Source organism: Fulmarus glacialis, unplaced genomic scaffold (genome assembly GCF_000690835.1).
Source record: "Fulmarus glacialis isolate BGI_N327 unplaced genomic scaffold, ASM69083v1 scaffold38776, whole genome shotgun sequence".
In the NCBI taxonomy this organism is placed as follows: Eukaryota; Metazoa; Chordata; class Aves; order Procellariiformes; family Procellariidae; genus Fulmarus; species Fulmarus glacialis.
Window position 1 is genome coordinate 44,628 of NW_009216934.1, and position 22,982 is coordinate 67,609.

Below are 22,982 nucleotides of genomic sequence, written 5' to 3' on the forward strand. Positions count from 1 at the left end.
CCCACGCTGGAGCAGTCTGTTCCTGAAGGACTGCACCCCATGGAAGGGGACCCATGCTGGAGCAGTTCGTGAAGAACTGTAGCCCGTGGGAAGGACTCATGTTGAAGAAGTTCATGGAGGACTGTCTCCCGTGGGAGGGACCCCACACTGGAGCAGGGGAAGAGTGTGAGGAGTCCTCCCCCTGCGCAGGAAGGAGCAGCAGAAACAATGTGTGATGAACTGACCGCAACCGCCATTCCCCGTCCCCCTGCGCCACTGCGGGGGAGGAGGTAGAGAAAAATCAGGAGTAAAGTTAAGCCCAGGAAGAAGGGAGGGGTGGGGGAAGGTGTTTTAAGATTTGGTTTTATTTCTCATTACCCTTCTCTGATTTGATTGGTAATAAATTAAATTAATTTTCCCTCAGTCGAGTCTGTTTTGCCTGTGACGGCAATTGGTGAATTATCTCGACCCACGAGCCTTTCATTGTATTTTCTCTCTCCCCTGTCCAGCTGAGGAGGGGAGTGATAGGGCAGCTTTGCTGGGCACCTGGCGTCCAGCCAGGGTCAATCCACCACAGAAAGAAAACCCCAAACCACCCCCCAAGCACACACATTTGCTTTTATTCTAAATCAAAAAAGCTACTCAGGCAGATTCGGTCAACGAAATAATTTCTGCCCTATTTTATGTATATGAATACCAAAACTTGTTTTTTTGACGTACACAACCATCTGGTGCTTGAAAGAAGTACCTGGCACTCAACCACCACCAGAGCATGAAGGATCTCTAAGCATCTCTACACCTGTCTCCAGCGCCACAGCGCAGGAGGGTTTCTGGTGTAGGGCCATTTAGTGGCCTGAGACCAAACCATCTTTGCACTCAGCATAGCTAGTCCAGCTGCTGGGTCTTGATTTAGAGCTTACTAGGGTCATTATGACAAAAAACAGCCTGAGCAAGTATCAGAATTTTGACTAATTTATCTTAAGGATAAATCTCAGTCATCTTGATTTACCTGACATTATATGTACAAGTTGTCTTCAGCAATTTCATTTTTACATCAGGTTTCTCATTAACAACATGTGTCTGCCTTACAACTGAAAAAGGACTAAAGTCTTTTGAGTAATATTGTGAAGAGGGACTTCACAGATGAGGGTATGGTTTTTGCTCTGCCAAGGACATCAGATGTGACTATACAAGTCACTCGGTATTTTTGCTTTAGTTTCCTCTTTTCAAAATCCTTCAGAGTTTTTGTATAGACAAATGTAAGAACAACTAGGAGAACTTCACCTACTAATGACATGAGAAGCCATATGTAGAAGGAAAATTACAACATTTTTTATTTAGGATTATTTTATACTCGGCTTAGAAATGTTGCCATGCTAACTGTTGAAATTACAATTGTCTGTGCTGAGTATGCATCATCTATGTTTTACTTTAATTTTTTGAGATATAAGCTTAAGTACTTCTGCGATTTCCGAAAAATGTCACAGAAAATACATCTTAGTATTATTAGCAACTGCAGATAAGCAGTTGCCATAAATTAGAAACAATCAAGTTCCTAGTAATCATTTTAACAAGTATTATTGTGTATATAAAGGACATGTAAATAAAATATGAATTCTAAAAAGATAATTGAATAACTTATGCTTTGTAGCACATTCTTAACACCGCTTTTATATTACTAAATTACACAATTCAAAAACATACCGCAAGATATTTCTATTGTAGAATAAAAACAAATAAATAATACAAACATTTTAGATTAAACTAGCTGTTTTGCTCGATTCCATTCAGAAAGGGGAGATGTTACACAAACTGGAGCTTAATCTATTGAAAACTTCTGGTGCAGTTAAGCTTAGCTTGTCATTTCGTAACTTAATAAAAGATGCATCTGAAAGAGAATATTGATGCTTCTCATGTACTGACGTATTTCAGATCATACCGATAACATAAAAACCAGTGTTTATCTGCTCAGTGTTACAAATGAATTCTTAACAGTTCAGAATTGTGCTAGAGTCAAAAATGAGAAAGTGTGCAGCTTTGCCCTCACCCCCTCTTGTTTTAAAATGCTTCATTTATAGTGATTTTAATGTAACTTTTCAGACACAACCATATAATGGATGACATATACCTTACCTTAAATGTAGAAAGTCCATAAAGTCTTGCAGTGTGAACAGTCACTTGTGAAATATTTGTAATGTTAGATATAAAATCCTCAAGGTATTTACAGGCTTGTTCCAGGTGTGTTGTGTTTATGATGATTTGAACAAGCTACAAGAGAGAAATAATTTTTCTAAAAATCCTTTTTGTATCACCCATTGACATTTGATTTTGTAAATGGTTACTTCTTCCAACAACAATGCTACTAGAAATTAATTACAGTATTTCAGATTACCACCTATTACCTGTTAGTTTTCAAGTTTGCTTTCAAATACCACTAAGGAGTAATGCTACAGTTTACATACAAATGATGCCATTTTAAAAATGAAGACTGCAGACACCTATTCAGTGAAATAAACCCAATTGATATTTTAGAATTTAAAAAGGGAAAATAAAGGAAAATACATTGCCAAAAGCAAATCACTAATTTGTACCACAAAAATAATTTTAAAAAAATTACTGCTATTTAAAAAAAAAAAAAAAAAAAATCACAACATTGTCTGCAGAATGATGCATTCTGAAGTTAGGGAATTTCAAAAACAAGGTTGTCAAATCCTTCCCCCCCCAACAATGGTAACAATCTGCTTGTACATGATAAAATTTTTATAAGCAGGACCTGCATTCACATTCAGTTCACAAATTAGACAACGTACATAATGCATAGTAACTGAAATATCATTATATCTTAATTCTCACTGCATACTGTCTGTTTCAGTGAACACTAATGTAATGCTTGGTAAAGTACATTTTCTCTTTTTAACATTTTTCTCATAAAACATTGACTTGATAATGAAACATCTCAAAAATACTAGTGAATTTATTTTCATATCCTTGAAAATATTCCTGTATCAATTTCAAGAACATAGAAAACTACGTCTCTTGTATGGCTTGTCTTACTAAGATGGCAATATATGATTTATAGAGCTCTTTCCTCATCATCTTCTTGATTTCATCTATACAAGAGGTTCTTGCAGTTTAAAAACAACATTCAATATGACATAACACTGCTCTAACACCAACAGTCTAAGTCCTTCTCAGCATGTTTCAGTAGGTACCTGCTGTCTCCTTACATCGCATGTACCTGCAGTGAATGTTCAGAGTGATTCACTGTCTCATCCTGTCTTATCCTGTCCAATGAACAAATTAAAGCAAGAGTCCTGATGAAGAAACACATGCAAAAACCTACTAAAATATTTCAATTGCAATTACTATAGAAAAAGTGAACTTGAGATTTTAGATTTCTTCATCAGTTTACTCTGAAACTTTACACAGTTCACGTGAGAGAGATTTTCTTTCCCCCCGCCTTTTTTGTTTATGGGAAGAAAAAGAAACTCAACAATGTGCTACTAATTGCTAGACAGGAGCAGAACACACGAACCATGCTCTGTATGCAACCAAAGAAGTATGAGTCTTTGGCTTATTTCTTGCAAATCTCTGTTTACCATACAGAAGACAGAACTCTTTCATTGTCATCTCTCTCAAAAGGCATCCCTGTGTAAATACACTTCCAACGAGACCCAACACTGTATTGTTATTATTTAAGTAACAGATATTGATACTTTTTTATACTTCATCTTTCACCTCTTTAAATTTTCCATTTTAAAGCAAACACTACTTGTTTTTCTTACACAAATCTTAATACCACTGTATATCTACATTTACAAGAATAGTTTTAGCACTAATTGTCTCAAAAAATACAGTTTTGAGTATGTGTTTTAAAACTTACCTCGGTTAAACCTATATGAGGTTTTTTAATTAGGTTCTGTAAGCAACTACTTAGAGTTCTTGTAAGCAGCAAATTTGTAGATTTTCTGAGCATATCATCTATTTCTGTTGAGCTGAAAAAAAATGTTTATTCTCATAACTATACTGTACATGACAATACTTTGACAGTAATAATATTCTTATTTTTTCCCTGCAAAGTTAATTTTTCATGTTAAGAATTCCCTATGTGCATTTAATTTCTGGTTGCTCCAAGTCCTCTGTGCTCTAACACACAGAACACCTCTTTCACTTACCAAATTATCCATTAACTGAATTTCAACACTGAGGCAAAACCTTTTTTTTTTTGAGATTTTGGACATGTTTATTGACACAGCAGTTCGGAAAGAGTAATTTGTGGGTTTTAATGAGTTACTGAGGAGGTCAACATGCGCTCATTAGTACGTGTAAATTATAAACACCATCAATTAAGAATGTGTGAAAGCAAGTCATTTACATCTTTAACAGTGCAGAAGTGGGTGACCAGCCACGAATACCTTCCAGATTTCAGATCTATGAATGTTATTTTATGTAATTAAAACTAAGCTTTTGAAAGCCACAAGACAAAAGGAAACGGGAGAATTGTGATGTTTTCCATCAGAAAAAGGTGGGGCGGAAGAGGGAATGAGCATGCAGACAGCACGTTTTGTTGCAGGAGAAATCATTGCTAAGAAAACCCAAAGCACTGAGAAGGGAAAGACCATTCGAAGTAATCAGGAATGCTACACAATTATTTCTGAAATGGTCAGTACCAAAGTATATTTTTCAAATCTTACATGACTTGTTAAATAAATAAAATCTCCAGATTATTCAAACCAGTCAACACTTTAAAAACCCCCAGCGGTTTTAGACCGCTTACCATGCCAAGCTACCTTCACCCACACAGACATACACATATTGTATACTATATATATACACATATGAAATACATGCGATAGCATTGGGAATAATAGATTAAATACAAATAATTATATATGTAAATTATATGTAAATTATTAAACAAGCACAGCTAGCAAGCACACAAGAAAATACATTTTCAATTTAATATATATTTTTAGGCCACCTGGAAGTTATAGGTTACCTTATAGTCACATTCCTGATACTTTAAGCTTACCTGCGGTGAAGTGACTCTGAAAACTTAAGGCTTGCATAAATAAATTCCTTAACCTGGATATAAATCTGAGGCACTGACTGAGACATTGGAAGCTTCTTTGGAAAAGATTGCTGTGAAAATAAAAGATAATATTATCTTACACTTGAAACTAATTCTAAGGAGAGGTTGGCATTAAACACAACAATTAGAAAGCCACTTAACACTATCAATATTTTAATCTATTTTAAGCTTTTCTGTTTTTAAGCAAAATAGAACTTTATCACTTATTTAAATTACAATAAAGTTTGGAGACTTTATGTAATTTCAGATCCCTCTGCAGAAAGCAATTTACAAACACACATTAAAAAACAGGTCTCAAACCACTTTTAATCTGAATGAACAAGGTAGATGTAAGTGGGATGAGAGGTTCAAAAACGCAAACATTTTTTTGCCAAAGAAAGCAGTGCAAAAAAAAAAAAGGTTCGATGTTCAATACATCTTGGATTTTCAAAGCATCTTCAGTACGTTTAGGCATATATATTTACTACCATATATTTACTTTCTCTCGATGGCTCACAAAACCAAAGCAGTTTGAATTTATTTCAACAATTTCGACTAACACGTGGGAAATACTAGTAATCTGTAAGAATAAAATCATGCTTCTTACTTCAGTTTTAAAGCTGATATTGTATTTGGGAGGACAAAAAGAAATACATTCAATTAGATCTACACATACCAAATAGATATTTCTGCATTGAATACATAATTTTTGAAATCTGCAAAACAATTAATTTTCTGTTTACTCTATGACTAATGCATGAGAAAAATAATTAACAATTGGTATCACCCCTGGAGAATTCCATTTCTCTAAAAAAAAAAAAAAAGCATTAAGCAACAGCAGCTCAACATTTGTGTATTAAAAAACCAAGACAAAACAGATTACCTTGACATTCTCCTAAGCATATTTAAGATTAGATGGTGTGACAATTATGTGGTGCAAGTGCCAGGCTTTCGTGTCATTCAACAGTGATAGCAAACATCTTATTAACAGTAAAATTTACTTCAAATATGCGTTCATTTGATTTAAGCAATTAAGTTTTACAGATAAAACAAGTGCTATTACATACAACTATTTTGGATCATTACAATATTCTGTCAGCAGGGCTTGAGTCTCAACCTTCATATATTCAACAATCTAAGAGAAGCAATTCTTTATCCTCTACAGTGTCTGGCCAATACAGGAGGACACAACACTTTCTGTCTGCTTATTAGAGTAGGCAGCAAGAAAAAAAAAAAAACAACCAGAGATACAAGCTGATTGTTTCACTTCTGAATACAGAAAGGGAGTAAGATTAGAGGATATAATCAATCTAAACAGCACAGTGCAGACAAGAATGTTTTGTCCAGTTAGATTGGATTTACTGTGTTAAATATCTAGTAGGTTCTGGTCACAATTCTGCCTGTGCTGCAAGCAACTCCTATGATAAACTTACCTGTAAAATGTGAGGGTGATTCACCCTAACCTACAGTTAAAAATGAGACACTCACTCACGTTCGTCTCTTTCTATACTAAATGGAGCGAAACAGACATTTTCAAAGGTGAAATTCCCCTTAATCTGTAAAAGGCATCAGAGATTGATCAAATGGAATTAGCCCTCTGGGATGTCTATTCCCCTCTATCAACTACACAGGCTCCTTCAGCGACTAGCCTGAACTTAAACATCTATTTCTTGTAAATGTAAAAAAATTTTTTTTTTTTTTTTAAACATCGAAATGTAGATTAAATTAACCCACCCAATAGGATCTCCGCCTTATAGCCTGAGGCAACAACAGAGAGGTGATGAGATTATAAACAGCAAACAACAGAAGCGATGCTGGAGCATTTATAAAGTTTCCCCTCTATGTGGACTCCCTGCTATCTAATAACACATAAGGTAACACTGCAGCCTTTCTTTCAACAAGGATACCTAATGATTCTTTTCTCCTCTGTCCCACTGCCTAGTTGACAAAACTTCTAGGAACTCAGTTATCTCTGAGACTTCTGCCCCTTTGCTAAATTTGGTTGAAGTAAACTAAACTACTTCAAAAATTGCCATGACACAAGAAAAAAAACCTCAGACTGCCTTATTTCTAATAATGTCCTTATGCTTTACATACAGGTTTCAAAGCTCTTTTCAGAGATATGTAAAAAAAATGTTATCCCGACTTTACAGATGAATTAACAGGGACAGAGAGATGTGAAGTGACTTACCAGCACCACGCAGCTGGTCAATGATAGAGTTGGGAACAGAATCTAACCTGATTCCCAGCTTTACTCTCAAGCTCACCAGCCCAAAAACTAAGCATCAGTGAGATTCTGTCCATAAAATACCTACAAAAAGTGCTGCTCACTATGAAATAGAAATCCCTCTCTGTGTCATAAGCCAAAATGAAAATTGTTGGGTACAGAGAATACATTTCCCTTCTGGTGAAGTAAGAGCCAAAGCTTTGTATTAATCATATATATGTGTAACTACACATGCCTACGTAAGCAATGCCCATACACGCATGCTGATACATCAGAGAGTGAGAGAGGCTAGCAGATAAAATTATTTAGTGCAAGTTAAAAATCTCTGCAATTTATTAGCAAAATATGTCATGCTAAATAGTTTCCGGGGTGTGGTATACTTCCAACACTGTAAGGGATTTCCATTCTCTTTCTCTTATTTTAGTATTATAATGGCCAGGTAAATGAATTTGATGAAGGAAAGCATCCAGCAAGCACTCTGGAGTCTTACTCAAAAATCAGCATAAAACCCACCTTTGGTTTTTCATCTTCACTGCAATACTGTATTAATGACATGCAGCTGTTACATTTGCTTGGTAAATCCCTGCTGAATCATAGAATTAGAGTATCTTTTTACTTTTGCAGGTATCTGTAGTGATGGATCATGTATAAAGCAGCTTCCCTCTAGTTACTCCCACTGTCATGTGGTTCTTAGATTTAGTTCCCCTCTACAGACTCCATCATGGGCCTGTTATTTCTTCTTCGGTATTACCAAAACCATATTTGAAGAGTGGAACATATATCACCTTTCTGTGAAAGAAGTTTGTAGTGAAAGAATGGCTGAAGCTATGAAAGAATATCCTATTGGAATGGTAGTACAGCGGAATTATTTACAGGCTCTTCATAATTATTTTGCCCCACATGCTCAAACACAAGTAATTAATTTTGAAAGTGAAATACAAAAGTTGCTGTCTCTAACAGATCCTGTTTTACATATATTTTTGCAATACTACAGCATATAATATACTATGACTTACTAAACCCAATGAGTTGCAACAAAATTTAACTAATTAAAGGCAGACTGTATTATAATTACATAAAGACTGTATCAATTAAAGTGTATTATTCATTTGTTTACAAAACAATGGGTTTCATTATTCACTCAAACATCAGAGCAAATGACTAAAGCTTTGATTTTCATATTTTTTTATGACTAATTATATACAAAGAAGGTGATTTAGCCTCTTAATCTACCTAGCTTTTAAAATTTTAATTGCTTTTTAATTGTAAAAATCGTTACTGTCCCAAGTGTCCTTAATTGGATTTCGGCAAACTTTAATAACATAAAACTTTTCCTTACCTTATCAAGTTCTGGATCTTGAAAAGGAAATTTGCTTATAACTATTTTGTATTCCTCTTCATTTGCTACAGGAATAGGGCTGTAGTTGTCTGCTTCAAAAATATCCCTGGTGAATTAGTTAGTAAAGTAAAAAAAATTTAGGACATGTAACTTATTTACAGTATTTTCCAATGTTAAAACATGTAAATGAATATAAATTTTACTACCACACTTAGGTGTGCAGCTTCAAAAAGTTATGAGTTGCAATCCTCATAATTTCAGACATCCAAACTATTTTTAGATGAATTTGAAAATACCTTGTATATGCTAACTCTTTATACTGTGTCTAATCACAGAGAAAAAATAGCTGAAAGCATTTTAATATGAATGACTCAAAGCATATACAGCAAAGGAACTTCAGATCAGCTAGTCTACTCCAGGGTAAACCATAATGAGATACTTATTAATTATGGTAGCCTACACTTCGCCTACACTAAAGCAGATATTCAAGGTATCTCACTTAGGTACCACAGCTACATATAGTCAATAGAGATGATTCAGAGAACTTCAACTACGCACATGGCCACAGCGTTAAGTACCCTCTGGACTTTTCTACTAGTCAAATGACTATACTAGGAGTCTAGAGAGCTTGAGAACCTTAAGTGGTCAATTTAATTTTAAGGTTTTCTGTAAAATAAATGTAGCATATTTTATGGTAAACAATTTCTGCACATTTAGACATCCCATTCTGTCTGCAAACAGGCTTTGGAGTACAGTCCCAGGCTGCCGTATTCCTGGGTTTACAATTTACTCAATCAAATGATTCCAATGAATAGGTGGAAACCAACCTGCATTAAAAAAACATGAAGACATACTGGCAATGTCAGTAGTCTGTCAGGGAGATATGCATATCAGCTAACCGTAAACATTAAGACAACCTAAATTAGGTGTCTCTCTACTGCATGTTTCTCCAATAATGTCCCTTTGGAGACCTTCCTTCTCTCCATTAACAGAAGCAGTGCTTGATGGCTTTTCTCCTAAATATTAGTTACATGTGATGAATATCTTAGTCCCATCCAACCCAAAATTCATTCACAATACTGAGTTAATCAACTCTTCAAGAATTACAACTCTATTAAAAAAACTTGAAGTAAGACAAAAACAGTAGATGCAATAGAAAAGGCACAATTATTTTTAAATACTAACCTGAACAGTCCAGACCACTTTTTAAGTAGTGTTTCATTGTACTGGTCTCTTATCTCAAATAAAAGATCAAATAGTCGGTTCACAGGAAAACCATAGCCCTAAGGTATAAAAATGAAAAGGGTGGATAATTCAAGAACTAACACACTCAATTCCCATCACATCACTTCAGGACTCTGAAATGAGACTTATTATTCAATCTTGCCACTTCTATAAAACAAATTATAGTACTTTAAACACACTATTATGATTAGAAGATTACATATTAAATTCTTACTTAATGCTTTATCCTATGCTTTCGGTTTTCAAGCAGAAGTTTGTCCCATTTCTCTATAACATTTTAACTCGCTATTTATGCATATAACTAATCTTTTTAATTCGTCTGTTAAACATTGCAAGAATACTTGCCAATGATATTCATTTGGTGTTTCAGCTAGGGAGTTAATGATAACTGGAATGCTATCCTTCCTAAAGGTCAGAAGTAAAGCATTTATAAAAGACAAAAACATACACAAATTACAAAGCTAATATTAATTTTGCACAGATATGAATAACTGGATGCTAGCTGGATATCCCAGAATACATTAAATTGATAATACCGAAAAGGAGGAACCAAGGCAAGAAATACATGTATTTTTAAAATATTATTGTGTAATTTTGTTCTTGATTTGGATATATGATTCAGGAAAACCCAAAGTATTGCATTTTCTCACCTAAAGGAAAAATTTGACTCTAGGAATTTCAGTTAAATTACTAATATAATATGTACCTGCAAAGTATCAGCAAATACTACAATGAGATTCTTCAGTTCCAGAACAAGGTCAGGATCACTGCAGTATGACTGAAAGTGAGAAATTCTGGTTTTGTTAAAAGGATTTAAAACATGGACATATGTTTTCAAAGAATATTAGCACAGAAGGTTAAACTCTCCAGCCTTATCCCTTTACCTGACTGACTGCCTTAGTAAAAAACAACTTAGACTCACTTGTCTTCACTTAGTCCAGCTACAAAGAAGTATTTAATTTTTTATATGAACCATCAGTAGTATAAAAGCTCAGAAAAAGTATGAGATTCAATAAATATCAGTACGTTGCACTGAGATTCAAAATCAACAAATTACATTTATTTCAGTGGAACATAAGCACACATCAAAATGTTTTCCTAAATCAACATAGAGAGGTTTCCACAGAACGTTCTTTTGAACACTAAGCCTAGGTCTAACTAGTGCTAACTGTGCTATCTCAGAGAGTTTCCCAGCTGTATGGGGAAAACGCTGTAAAATAGTTTATAAATAAATTCAAATTACAAATTTGATGGTAAAAAGTCAAGACATTAAGTTATTTACTCTACTAAATGACTGAAATTTGATTTTCAGAGGTGTGGAATCATACAACTAAGGCTTTCACCTCAGCTTCACTACTTGCAATACTGGATAAAGTAAAAAAATATTTACATTAAAATAATTTAAAGCAGCATGATAATATAGTATTGTTAGAAACTATATACGCCTGTTTCATCTTTCTTTAATTTTTGCTCTTAGCTTACTTTAATAAAGTAAGGGTTTGGTTTACAATACCTCATAAGACAACATACGCTTATCTAAACATTAGTCTGTACTAGGTTATGTTAGAAAGAGATTGTGATAGAATTGGTTTTGATGGGAGTTACGCATTTTGAGAAGAAATAGTGATCAACTACATGACAAGACATTGAAGAGTTCTTCAGAGATTACATTACTTTTATTCTTTAAATTACCATATTCTTACATATGTGTATGAATCCATACGCAGTCAATTAACTTGCAAAGTATTTAGCTTAAAAAAAATGCTGAATATAACTCAATTAATCCCAATCCTCTAAAATGAATCAAACGGTATGAGAACATCTCATGTACCACTGATCAGTAAAGGGCCTATGATAAAACTATAGTTGTGATCTGCACTTTTTCCCCATTTTTCCTCAGTATATATGAAACGTAAAATATTCCTCAAATTAAAGATCAATCGTAATAAAAATAAAAATAACATTGCATAAAGGAACTGCTTCTAGCAAACATTAGAAAGGGAAAGATAAAACTCTTCTATTTTTTCTGATAGTAAAAGTTGTACCAATAGTAAATTCTGAAGCAATTTACTATCAGTCAGTCTGAGTGAACAATGGTATTCCACTGATTTTCACAGAGGAATAAGAAATTGCATGCAGCTATTCACCATCATTGGAGCTACGGTAGAAATCTAACTTTAAGAGACACACTTTGAATGTACTGAAGTACTCAGTTGATACAGAATTACATTCTAACATCTGTGAACATTGTTCTAATACCTTTACTTCAACATAAACATATTACTACTATAGCACTGAAGAGATAGCTCCAAGGGTTTTGCTGGTGGAGTTTATTTTGGAAACACAGCATTTGGAATGATAATTAGGAACTATTTCCTGGTGGTGCTTTCAGTGCTAAACTATTCAATCTGATCTAATGAAGAGGTCAGTTGAGACTAATGAGGAAGGATTGCAATAATAACAGCAGATTAACTCTGCATATTCTAAACTGCGGGACTAAGAGAAGGTTTGGAAGACCCAGTGAGTTGTAAATCAGTGGAGGATTATGCAAATAGCCCATGGCTGCGGATCACAGGCTGATACTGTTGGGAGAAACAAAAGCTTGGCAGGCTCCCTCCCAAATCTGAGCAATTTTTAATCACAAGGAAAAGAAAACATGAGAGGTGTAATTTTTCACTTTGTTACTATCCCAGCTTTAAATATACAGAGCCTGAAGTAAGAGGATTTAAACTGCAATACTGATAAGACTTCGCACTTACTGAATGTGTTCTAAGAACAGCAATGATCTTGGAAAGGGCCATGTTCCAGAGTTCATCGGTATATGTTCTAGTTACCAATCCTTGGGTTACATGTAAAATGTGGTCTTCTACTACAAAGAAACTGAAACAAAATAATGCTTAAATGATTAAGTTGTTTGCTTAATACTAGAGCAAATTCTACCCTTTCACACACAAGCATAGTCAAACCCTTCCCAACTAAAGCAGTGACACTTTGGTAGGTTTGGTGTTCTCCTTTGCCCAGCATGAAGTCAAAATGTGAAAAGTTTGTTTCACACCAGCTGGAGCCCAGGCTGCTGGAGGGTCCTTGTGGGGCACCGTACTGGTAGGATCTGGATGCTCTTCCCCACTCAGATCCAGCAACAACCAGAGACATGACTTGTGCAGAAACTGAATCTTGCAGAAGAAAGTTTTTGGACAATGGGAGAACAGAGGGTGAATTAAGAATCAATATAGTAAAACTGAAATAAATCTCCGTTTAGAAAACTTACCCTACAATTTGACTGAAGTATCTTCTATAGCCTTCTACTGTTTCATGCTTTCAGTGAAAAAGAAAACAAGTTTAGGAATAAAAATACCAGTAAGTATTAGGTACAACCCAAGTCAATGCAAAAACAAAAGTATTGGTTACCATGCTTGACTGCGGCTGCAGAACTAATCTTGCTTGTTTCCTTCTTTGTTTTCTGTAGTAATTTTCAAATATTTCTCCATCACCCTAAAACAAAACAAAAGTAGTTAAAACAAGAACATTGTCTCAGTATGAAAAAGACAATTCTTAAATTAAGGGTAGAATTCTCTTAAACTAAGCCACATATTTTGCATTTATTCCACACGTAGACCTCCAGCTAACACCATGAAAGTTTTGCATGCATGAAATATGCAGCAATTATCTTTTTTTCTTTTTTAAAGTAGCCTACAGAATGTACTGTAAATAAAAATTTTGCTCATGTGCCTACATTTTGTCAAACAATATTATGCATTTCAAGCAATATTTATGTTTTTAAACTACAGCTTTCAGAGTATATTAATATTTATAGACAAGGCATATTATCTATTACTGTATAACTGAAACTCATTGTCTCCTAAAATGTTTCTCTAGGTTATTCAAGAAACTAACTGCATTGTAAAGTTAAGTTACAAAAATGTTTCTGTGAATATGTGATACATCTGAACACTGCCTGCATTAGTTTTGCCTGAGAAAAAAAACACATGAGATTTATTTAATACTTGCTTATTCTCTTTGGAATTGATAAACATAATGACTGTGGATTTGGATTTTTTTCCTATCACAGCCTTCAAAGATACAATACCCTCTGTGCTTAATAATTATATTGTGAGGAATTCAAGTGACATCCTACCCATCTCATTAAGATGACCATTCAGTAGAAACCATCTGTCCATTTGAAATCAGTGCTACATTGACTCATCTACCTACTGAACGCAATGTAATTTGTATGCAAGCAGAATAAAGCAGCTTAGCATTTTTAAGGTTTGTTTTTACTTCGTGAGCCTATTATTAGACCAGTGCTATTTAGAATTCCATTACTTGGGCTTCCAAAAATCTTCAAATCAAGTTATTACAGAGATTGTATATTACTAGGTCAGCATTACTTACCTAACTCCTTTATAAGATGTAATAAAGAAAGTTTAAATTTAGTATTTTAAGTTCATAATGAGTATTTCATCATGTTTAGAAATACTGCTAACCTAACAAAATGTAAAAGTAAAAAAGAGTCTTGGCTTAAAAACAAAAACCCACTTGAAACTGAGATGCAAATTTACTAGAGCACTTTCTGTTGCAGCAGAACTTTATGCAGTGTGCTATAATTTGTACTAACACATACTGATTAGACATACTAACCATTCACCTCCAGCCCAAATATTCAATGCATTTTTCAGATGCACAAAGCCATTATTGAATTCTACTTCCAATGCCAGACCCCTACTCAGTCTTGACACAAGTTTCTCAAGTGAAAAAGAGTATCTGTTCTTCTCAAATCCACATCAAAAATGGAGATGTAAAATATCTCATGATTATTTATAGACCATGCTATCCTATGCAATCAAGATCAGCAATTCAGGCATAACAACTATTTTAAACAGATGTTCTAAAGCAATCAGCAGAATACAGCAACAACCTTGATGATTCACTCACTGAATAAGCAAAGGAAAGGCAAGATAAAATATACCGAAGCAATGCATTTGTTTTGCCCAGCTTCCAAAAGTTCACGAGTTTACATCAACAGAAATAATAAATCAGTTCACATTGGGTTATAAATTCTAGGAATATTGCTCATATATCAAGAGTTGTTTTACACCATAGTTACATTTATTTTATATTACTATATAGCACTTAGTTAAAATGTAACATTACGTGCCAAAGGGATCAAGGGTGTTTTCAGCAGAATTTAAATATACAGCATCTCAGATAATATATGGGCTAAAAAAAGCTCTTTGTATATATTGTCCAGAAGTTTCTAGTCTAAAGGAAGGTTACTCGTCAATAAATACAGCCTATGTTTGGTACGTGTGTATCTTGCAATCACCAGGTTGCAATCACAAGCTATGTAGTATTCTGAGGTATATAAAATCTTGCTTTCTTCTTCATTATGAAGAAGCAGAGTAGAAAACGTTTGTTCTGCAAAAAAATAGCATTTTTTTTACAGCTTTGTAGCAGAGAGAGAATTCACTAAGGTGATATTTGCTGTGAGGTTAAGTCCTTGATATAGAAATGTAATGAATAGGCACCTGGTATCAAGTCTCCTCCTTTGCTGTCATCATGAAGTTATCTAAACTCCAAAAGAGATGGTTTACAACAGGAGGTAAACGAGAAGGACTCCAAGAAGTGATTAATGCACAATTCTTGATAATGCTACCATGGTTTATTAATTAGATGATGTTGGCAGGAAAGACAGAAGCCCTATTCTGAAGACATCAACAACCGTTTTTTCTAAGGGGCTAAGGGCCTTTGATATCAGAGAGCCCTCCAAGTTGTTTTCTGTCTCCAGTAAATTTGGAAGCTGGCAAACTTTCTGTGCAAACCCAAAGAGCGTATCCTTGGATCAAGGATCCAACATCAGGATCCTTGTCAAAGTGAAAGACATAATCACATATTACTTTTAAATGTCATCTACCAATTTTACTTCCTGTTTTTTCATTATACTAAAGGAAGAATAAGCAGATGTTGTCAACTGGTGTATTTAACTTTACACATTCTCTTTTATATGTTATTTCAGACTTATTTCCTCTGCAAAAAGAAATGGTCCACTCTTTTTTAATAGTTCTGGCAGCCTGTCTTTCTGTCCCTCCTGTTCTTTTCACTGAGATGAATAACTACTGACATAATTACTGATGCTTTTGTTTGGATTCCTTCTTTAAAAAAAAAAAAGTAACAGTGAAGTAACACTTTAAACATTATTTCAAGATATAAGTTTTCATGTTACACAGCTGCAAGGACTCCACAGAAAGAAGATAACCCAGCCTGAATGCTTGAACCCAGGTTCAGCTGAGTTTGTAGGATTAGCAATATTCAAAAGTACTTCATCTATATGCCCCTGATACTTTTCTATAAGTAATCTGACTTCAAAAGTAACTGAGACATAGGAAAGGTGAAAAAATAATAAATAATTTGTTAACAAGTTTCCACAAAAAAATTTTTGTCCTTGTTAGTTTGTGCATTGTCTCTCTTTTACAGCAGCTAAAACGGGCTACTGTGTCTCTGCCATTGAATCCAATCTAATCTGCCCGGGCACAGTCTGTCACAATCTCCAGTTTTCTCTTGCTATTTTGCTCTACTATTCTGATTTCCACAAGGTTCAGACTGAACATTTCTATGTTTGCAATAATGATCATATCCCCCCAAACATTTGGGTAACACGGAACACTTCGGGAAACTGCAAAAGTGCCAATACCACTATTAAGGCAGACATGCATATTTTACATATATTCTTAAGAGCACTTATGTAATTAATGTCTTGCTGTGTAATTAATGTCTTATTGTGCACATAAAATAAAACACGCAGTTGTGCCCTGAGTATCCACACTCTACCCATCTCACTGGTTCAACAAGAACTACTACTACTAGAAGCAGTATTTTTGCTTGGGAACTATTAGAGTATGAAAAACACAAAAATGAACATTCAACTTCAGAAAGTAAAATATCTTTTTGAAGTCACCTTAATACATACCAAAACTGAGTAGATGTGCAAACACCTATAGACTGGAGAAAAGTCTACAAGATCTTGAGCAGTTAAAACCTGAAGAAGGAAAGGAAAAAGAAAAGTATATAAAGCATAAAAACTATATAATCCGCAAAATGTGATACATTACCAGCAGAACTTGTCCGCTTAATAAATACTTCCTAAGACATCTTACTGGTAAGGAATTATCCCTTCCTTTTAAATTCTATTTTAGTGCCCTTAATGTTACAACTGCGCAACTGGTTTCCTAAAATTTGGAGATTTAGGGGAGAATTAGTATAGTAGAGTGTGAAGTTAGTAGACTGATGAATCTAAAGTTCAGATGAATACAGAAATACATTGGGGTTGAATACAAAAGCATGACCAAACTGGGACCAGCAAAAGCCAACTCTGTTGACAGGTTTTATGGCTACTAACACTACTGTTTTCACAGAAAGTGGTAGAAGGAATTTGCTTTAATGACTTGAAGAGTAACTGCATCAGTCTTTTTGCCAGTATTTCAGGATGCAGAAATGGATGGGTTCTAGCACAAAACAATAAATTAATTGCTCGACACTCTCCTCCCTTTGTATTACAGTACTAGATTTTATTTGTGTTACAAGACCAGACTCCTTTCACTGTGTTTTCAGAGCACCAGATTTAAAGGTCTAAATACTCACTGTTTTATTCAATTTATGAATACTGAGTATTTGATAGCTGAAAGAGTTCTAACACAAGCTGAAGTCCTCAACACAGAAATGCTGGCTTTAGCAACAGCTGAGTGTTCCAGTGTGACACATATCATTTACAGTGGGCAGGTACTGTATAATGTAAATTGCAACTGAATTCCAGAATAATTACAAGTTTGAATGTCCCCAACCATGATGCTAAAGCTAGCATTAATACACCTAATATTTTGGCACTATTTTCTCCCCCTAAAATGATCTGGATTGATGTCCCTCATCCTCCCTAACTAACGTTGACCACCTACAGACAGCGTACTGCAAGTTTTGTTCAATAAACCTAAAAAAATCACTTTAAATAAGACGTACTGATTAGTGTAAAGTTACCTCTTCTTCATGTTCATCATCATCTTCAAACGTTCGCTTCAACGTAACTTCATTCTTGGACTCCAGAACTCTGTTTCTACTTAAATGCATATTCCGACCATAGTTTACATTATTCTGCTTCTGAAGAGCAGTACTAAAGGATTTCTGCTGCTGTGCCTGTTTTAAAAGTAGTACCAATCAAGAGGGATGTAATGCAAATTTCATCACTGATGAGTATATGCTATGACATGAAAAACAGGCGGTGTTACTGAACACACACCAATATAACTGCAAGATGTATGTTCTCAGCCTACACCGATGATTTTGTCCTTAATTGATTTGGGATGATAAATTAGTTCAATAGCTAATTTCTGCATAATTAATCCCCAGAATGCAATTTTAAAGGTAGAAAAAATTTTAAAAGCAATCTGTAATTTTCCTGATCATAAATTGCAAACAGAGAATCAAAATTTAAATGAAGTACAGTTATGACAGAGTTTCCAGCTATTTGTTTGCTGTCTTCATTTAAGCCTTAGTGAGCAGTCAGCTGCAGATGCCAAACACACTATACTGTCCTTACTATTGAAAGAAACGCAACAAGGTAGCACAGTATAATCTTGCGATTAAGTTTCATTTATAATAATCAATGCTGCATTTTACACGAACCTTAGATGACAAAATGGCAACCCAACCCAAACTCTGCCCAACAAAAAGTCAAATGAAAACTTTACTTGCTCTCCAAATAAATTTTAAAAGCATTAACTGCTTGCCCAGTACCAGTGCTTTGAAGTGGCAGGTTATTTTGTGATAGAACAGGCAAAGGCTCCAGCTGTCCCAATCTCATCCTGGCTTTCACCTCAGTCTTCTACCCTCTCTCCTCCGTAGTGTGCCCTATCTGGAGGGTAATATGCCAATGGCATGCCCTGTATTAATAGTACTTTAGAAAGAACTAAGCAGTTATCTTTTAGTCTTATTCATCCTTGCCAGCTGGACAGATGGGCTGCTTTGTTTTGGTGTAGTAGCTGCGGAGTTACAGACTGTCTAGGAGTTACAGACTGCCTAGGAGTTGACTACTCAAAGTATTTCACAATTTTTTGCAACTTGATATATACAGCACTTCTCCTTCCTTTCCCAGTGAGAAAACTACTTCTTGTCTAGGACACAGATACAAATTTGGAAGAAAAGTTTGATGCTACTGAGGTGTCATGCTGCTGCCTCCTGTGTCAGCCAGCCACCACTAGAATTGACAACTTCATGTCCAGGAGAAGAAACTACTCAAGATGTTAGCAAGCATTTTACAGCTCTCCATGCTTACTCAAAGGTCTATGTGATGACTGTTATCCCTAGACAAATCTTTTGGGCTAACATGAGACTATCGACATTGATATTTCCAGTAGATAACAGGACTGAAGTCATCCTGTCAGGTCGGCTTACCTGCTTCATGGCAGTTTCCCCAATTCTGTCAGAATGCTTTCGAATGCTCTCTAAGAAATCCTTGAGATCTGACATGGATATTTCTTTTATTTCTTCACGCAGTTTTGGAAGATTTTCTATCATTATCTGGCAAAAACGGTATTGGCTAACTCTAGGAAGATACAGATTTTCTAGCTGTTCCATTGTTTTTAAAGCAGAATAGTACCTACAAAGAGATTAAAACCAAATTTTAATATAATACTTTGTTTATCAAATATAGGATATCAGTATCATACATGCAATCAATATATATCTAATGAAATTACTCTGTTCTTAGAAAAATTGAGAAACAAAAGGTCACCTATATAATGCTTTAGTTTGGAAAAAAACAATGAACTGACAGTCAAGTAAAAATTTTAAGTAGGCTCCTATGGTATTAGCTGTTCTGATCAATAGCTTCCTAACACCACATGAAGGATTTTGCAGAATGGAGGCACTAAAATCATAACAATTATCTTCCCTTCTAGATTGAATTTATTAGGGTTTTTTACAAGTTCTTTTTTCTGAAACACAAATTGCCAATCAGCCAACATCGTGGTGTATGCACCAAACAACGAAAAAATTCTTGGAAAAGTGTGCCTGTATGTATCGGCCTTCTTTAGGTATATGTGAACATATACACACATCCACACCCACTCTCTTTCCACCACCCTTAGCTGGAAAAGACATGTATACACTTATCTCAAGCAGTATTTTTTCCAGCAGTATATCATATTTGCTGTAAACCATGAATCTACTTACTCTTCTGACAAAATACAGTATATCCCTACTTTGAACAAGCATTAAGGTCAGAGGGTTTTAAAGAAACCAAAGCAACAAAGACTCCATAATTTTCTCTATTCTTCCGTATTCTGTTAGCCTGCAAACTATTTGTAACAGAAATATGGAAGATACGACCTGAGAGGGGGAAAAACAAAACACCAAGAAAAACTTCCTCACATCTTCATACACTACGCAGATGTTGTACAGTACATTCATAACTATGTTGTGAAATTTTACATAAGGGATAATGAGTTTAAAGAAATACTCAAGTTAAAACTAAGCGTAAAAAGTGATTTAACTGCAAAATAAATTAAAAAAAAGACAGACTTAAATAATTTTGACAACAGAAAACTACCAAATACAGAGACATCAACTCTATCTATTACTACAGTTATTCACCTGTATTCACTCTCAGTTCTCTCATAGATTACGGGGTTGTGGGGCCAAGACTTACTTGCTAAAACAATTTATCAACTTCAGGCCTGTAGCATATAAGTAAAATTTTGATGCTTTCAGCTGATTTAGGGAAACATTTAAAGAAGGAAATTTTAATTGAGGGAAATCGGTTTTCCATGCTTCCTCTTATAATCAGTAGAGAGATGAACACCACAAGGAGGTGATTCAGAGCTCAGTCAGGCTCCTATATGCCTGTTCCTGAAGTCAATACCCTTCTCCATCTAATTTCAAATGTCACACAGGCTCCTAAGGCAGAATGCTTGTGAAAATTTTTACTTTATCGAAAAGATGAAGCAAAATAGAAGTGGGCCAATTCTAGGATAGATGGCTAAACTAAGAAGGCAATAAACAAAACCACCATGATGAACAAATCTGTGATGTCAACAACATTTTAAAGAAAGGTGTAGCAAACAGGTTAAACATGAATAGGACAGCAATTAATTGTAGATGTAACAATAATTTTCCTTCACACAGTATTCTTACCAGCCACTCAGCCCAGGAAGCTTTTGGAAAAATGCATTTAGTTTGGCCTATTATAACAGAATAAGGTGAACTGATGCCTTCTAGCTTGGTCTTGAATGGGAAAAGTAGAAAAACTGAAATCAGACTAAGTTAACTTGCTGTTAGTTCCAACCCTTTCTTTCCACAAATACAGAGTAATATCCTTAGCTCATTTTTAGCTTTTTGTATTAAAACCTCAGTTCCTTTTTCTTCCTGAAAGTCCTACACAATCAGTATTGGAAAATTACCAAATCATTTTGAAAGGGAAAAGCTGAATATGAGCGAAGTCCCTTCAAATGTTCAAGAAAACCTGGAAAAGTGTCCTTTCGAGTTCTTTTGCTTCTGGATCACTTTGTAGATATAATGAGTAAACACTTTCAAACTGAAATACAATTCAAGGTGCTAGCTCCCCTTCTGTGGGCAAGCAATAATAAATTACTAATACTTCAGTCACAACTTCTTGTTCCATTCTGAAATAAACACATTGTTTCGAGTTTTCTCAATCAAGACATTTCTAAGCTACCAGTTCAGCATAGCTGGAGGATGGGAAAAATCTTCTCTTTTATCCCAGAACAAAACTGCTTTCAGGAGACTGCAAATAAAGAGGTTTCAAGTGTAAATTAGGAGCTTTTGTTTATTATATACTTGGTTTATATAAAATATACATAAGGCAACAGGAATATTGCAGATAAGAAGGGGCCTGGGGGTTTTATGTGTGTGGGTTTTGTTTTTTTAAATAGTAAACGACCAAAAGTGCCACATGGTGAGACTTCTGGGGAATAAACCCATAATAGCATCAAAATCGTATAAAAGGTTTTTATTTAAATTATACAGATCAGCTTATCAGAACACTGTTAGTTCATCTGGAAGGTTTTTGACTGCTGTCTCTAAGATCAGAATTAACATAATCCATTTTAAATCCACTCTGGACTCCCTTACTAATTATATATATATGGAGCCCAGGACCTTGCCCTTTTAGCATCTGTTCTGATAAAGCACTGAAGTCTTATTAATTTGAAGGTCATCTGCAGGTCACAATTTAAACCAAAAAGTTTTGCATATCATTTCATGGAACGATGTATTTGTATATTTTGCTTTAAATTCCACAGATTTGACTCAATGCTGAAGAGTTTGACAACAGTATTATTAGTTCCCATCATATATTATCAATCATATAAGGTAAAGATTGCCCATTTGACTATAAATGAGTTAAAGACATACCTTCAATGTTTTTTTTTTTTCATATAAACATAGCAGTCCTCTGTCTATTCTTCTGAGCTAATCTTGTAAGAATATGTTCCCCAACGCAAAATTTATAATGTAAGCTTTGAAACTGAAGACACAGGTTTGAAACACCAATAGAGGTCATATGATAAGACCCTCCAGAACCGATCCATCTTGTTATCAAAACCAGAAAACTGTAAGATGGATTTTACTAACATCTCCAAACTATAAAAATGGAAACCTTTAAAACCAGCAAGAAGCAGGACTGGAAAAACAAACAAACAAAAAAACCCCAACAAAAAACCCCAGAAGATTAATACTAGTGTTTTGCATCACCTTATTCTAAAATTGAGCCAAGTCCCAGGCACAGAGTAGTCAGGTCTGTATTAGAATTTGAAACATCAACACACCAAAAATCCAAAAGAAAAAGAAAATGACCATTACTTTAGTGTACACAAAGTATTAAGTTATGTTTTAAATGTCAGAGAGAACTTTTAAGAGTTTTATCAGCAGAGTGTCGCAGATCGGAAGCAGTTAAGAGAAATACCGTAACTTACTAAAAAAGCCCCTCCAAGTTAAACTAGAGCAGTCAAGAAGCTACATAGGACAGGAGCAAGATGAACTCAAAGGCTGTGAATTTTACTGAGAATAACACATTTGTACACAAGCCTTTTGAGTAAAGAAACATGTAGTCATGTCCC

At 34.8% G+C, this 22,982-nt stretch overlaps 1 protein-coding gene across 1 annotated transcript in view; it reads right to left on the bottom strand.

Annotated features, from left to right (window-relative positions):
• Positions 1-22,982, bottom strand: part of EXOC6 (exocyst complex component 6) — a gene marked incomplete at its 3' end in the record, with an annotated part of 51,963 nt that overhangs the window by 21,602 nt on the left and 7,379 nt on the right. Inside the window, exons 5-16 of the mRNA XM_009579480.1 lie at positions 19,300-19,504; positions 17,887-18,042; positions 16,826-16,894; positions 13,270-13,353; positions 13,130-13,176; positions 12,621-12,741; positions 10,568-10,639; positions 9,802-9,899; positions 8,617-8,722; positions 5,012-5,121; positions 3,863-3,974; positions 2,113-2,247 (exon numbers count right to left, since the gene is read on the bottom strand). Coding sequence (XP_009577775.1) covers positions 2,113-2,247; positions 3,863-3,974; positions 5,012-5,121; positions 8,617-8,722; positions 9,802-9,899; positions 10,568-10,639; positions 12,621-12,741; positions 13,130-13,176; positions 13,270-13,353; positions 16,826-16,894; positions 17,887-18,042; positions 19,300-19,504 — 1,315 coding nt within the window. The remainder of the gene's footprint in view (positions 1-2,112; positions 2,248-3,862; positions 3,975-5,011; positions 5,122-8,616; positions 8,723-9,801; positions 9,900-10,567; positions 10,640-12,620; positions 12,742-13,129; positions 13,177-13,269; positions 13,354-16,825; positions 16,895-17,886; positions 18,043-19,299; positions 19,505-22,982) is intronic.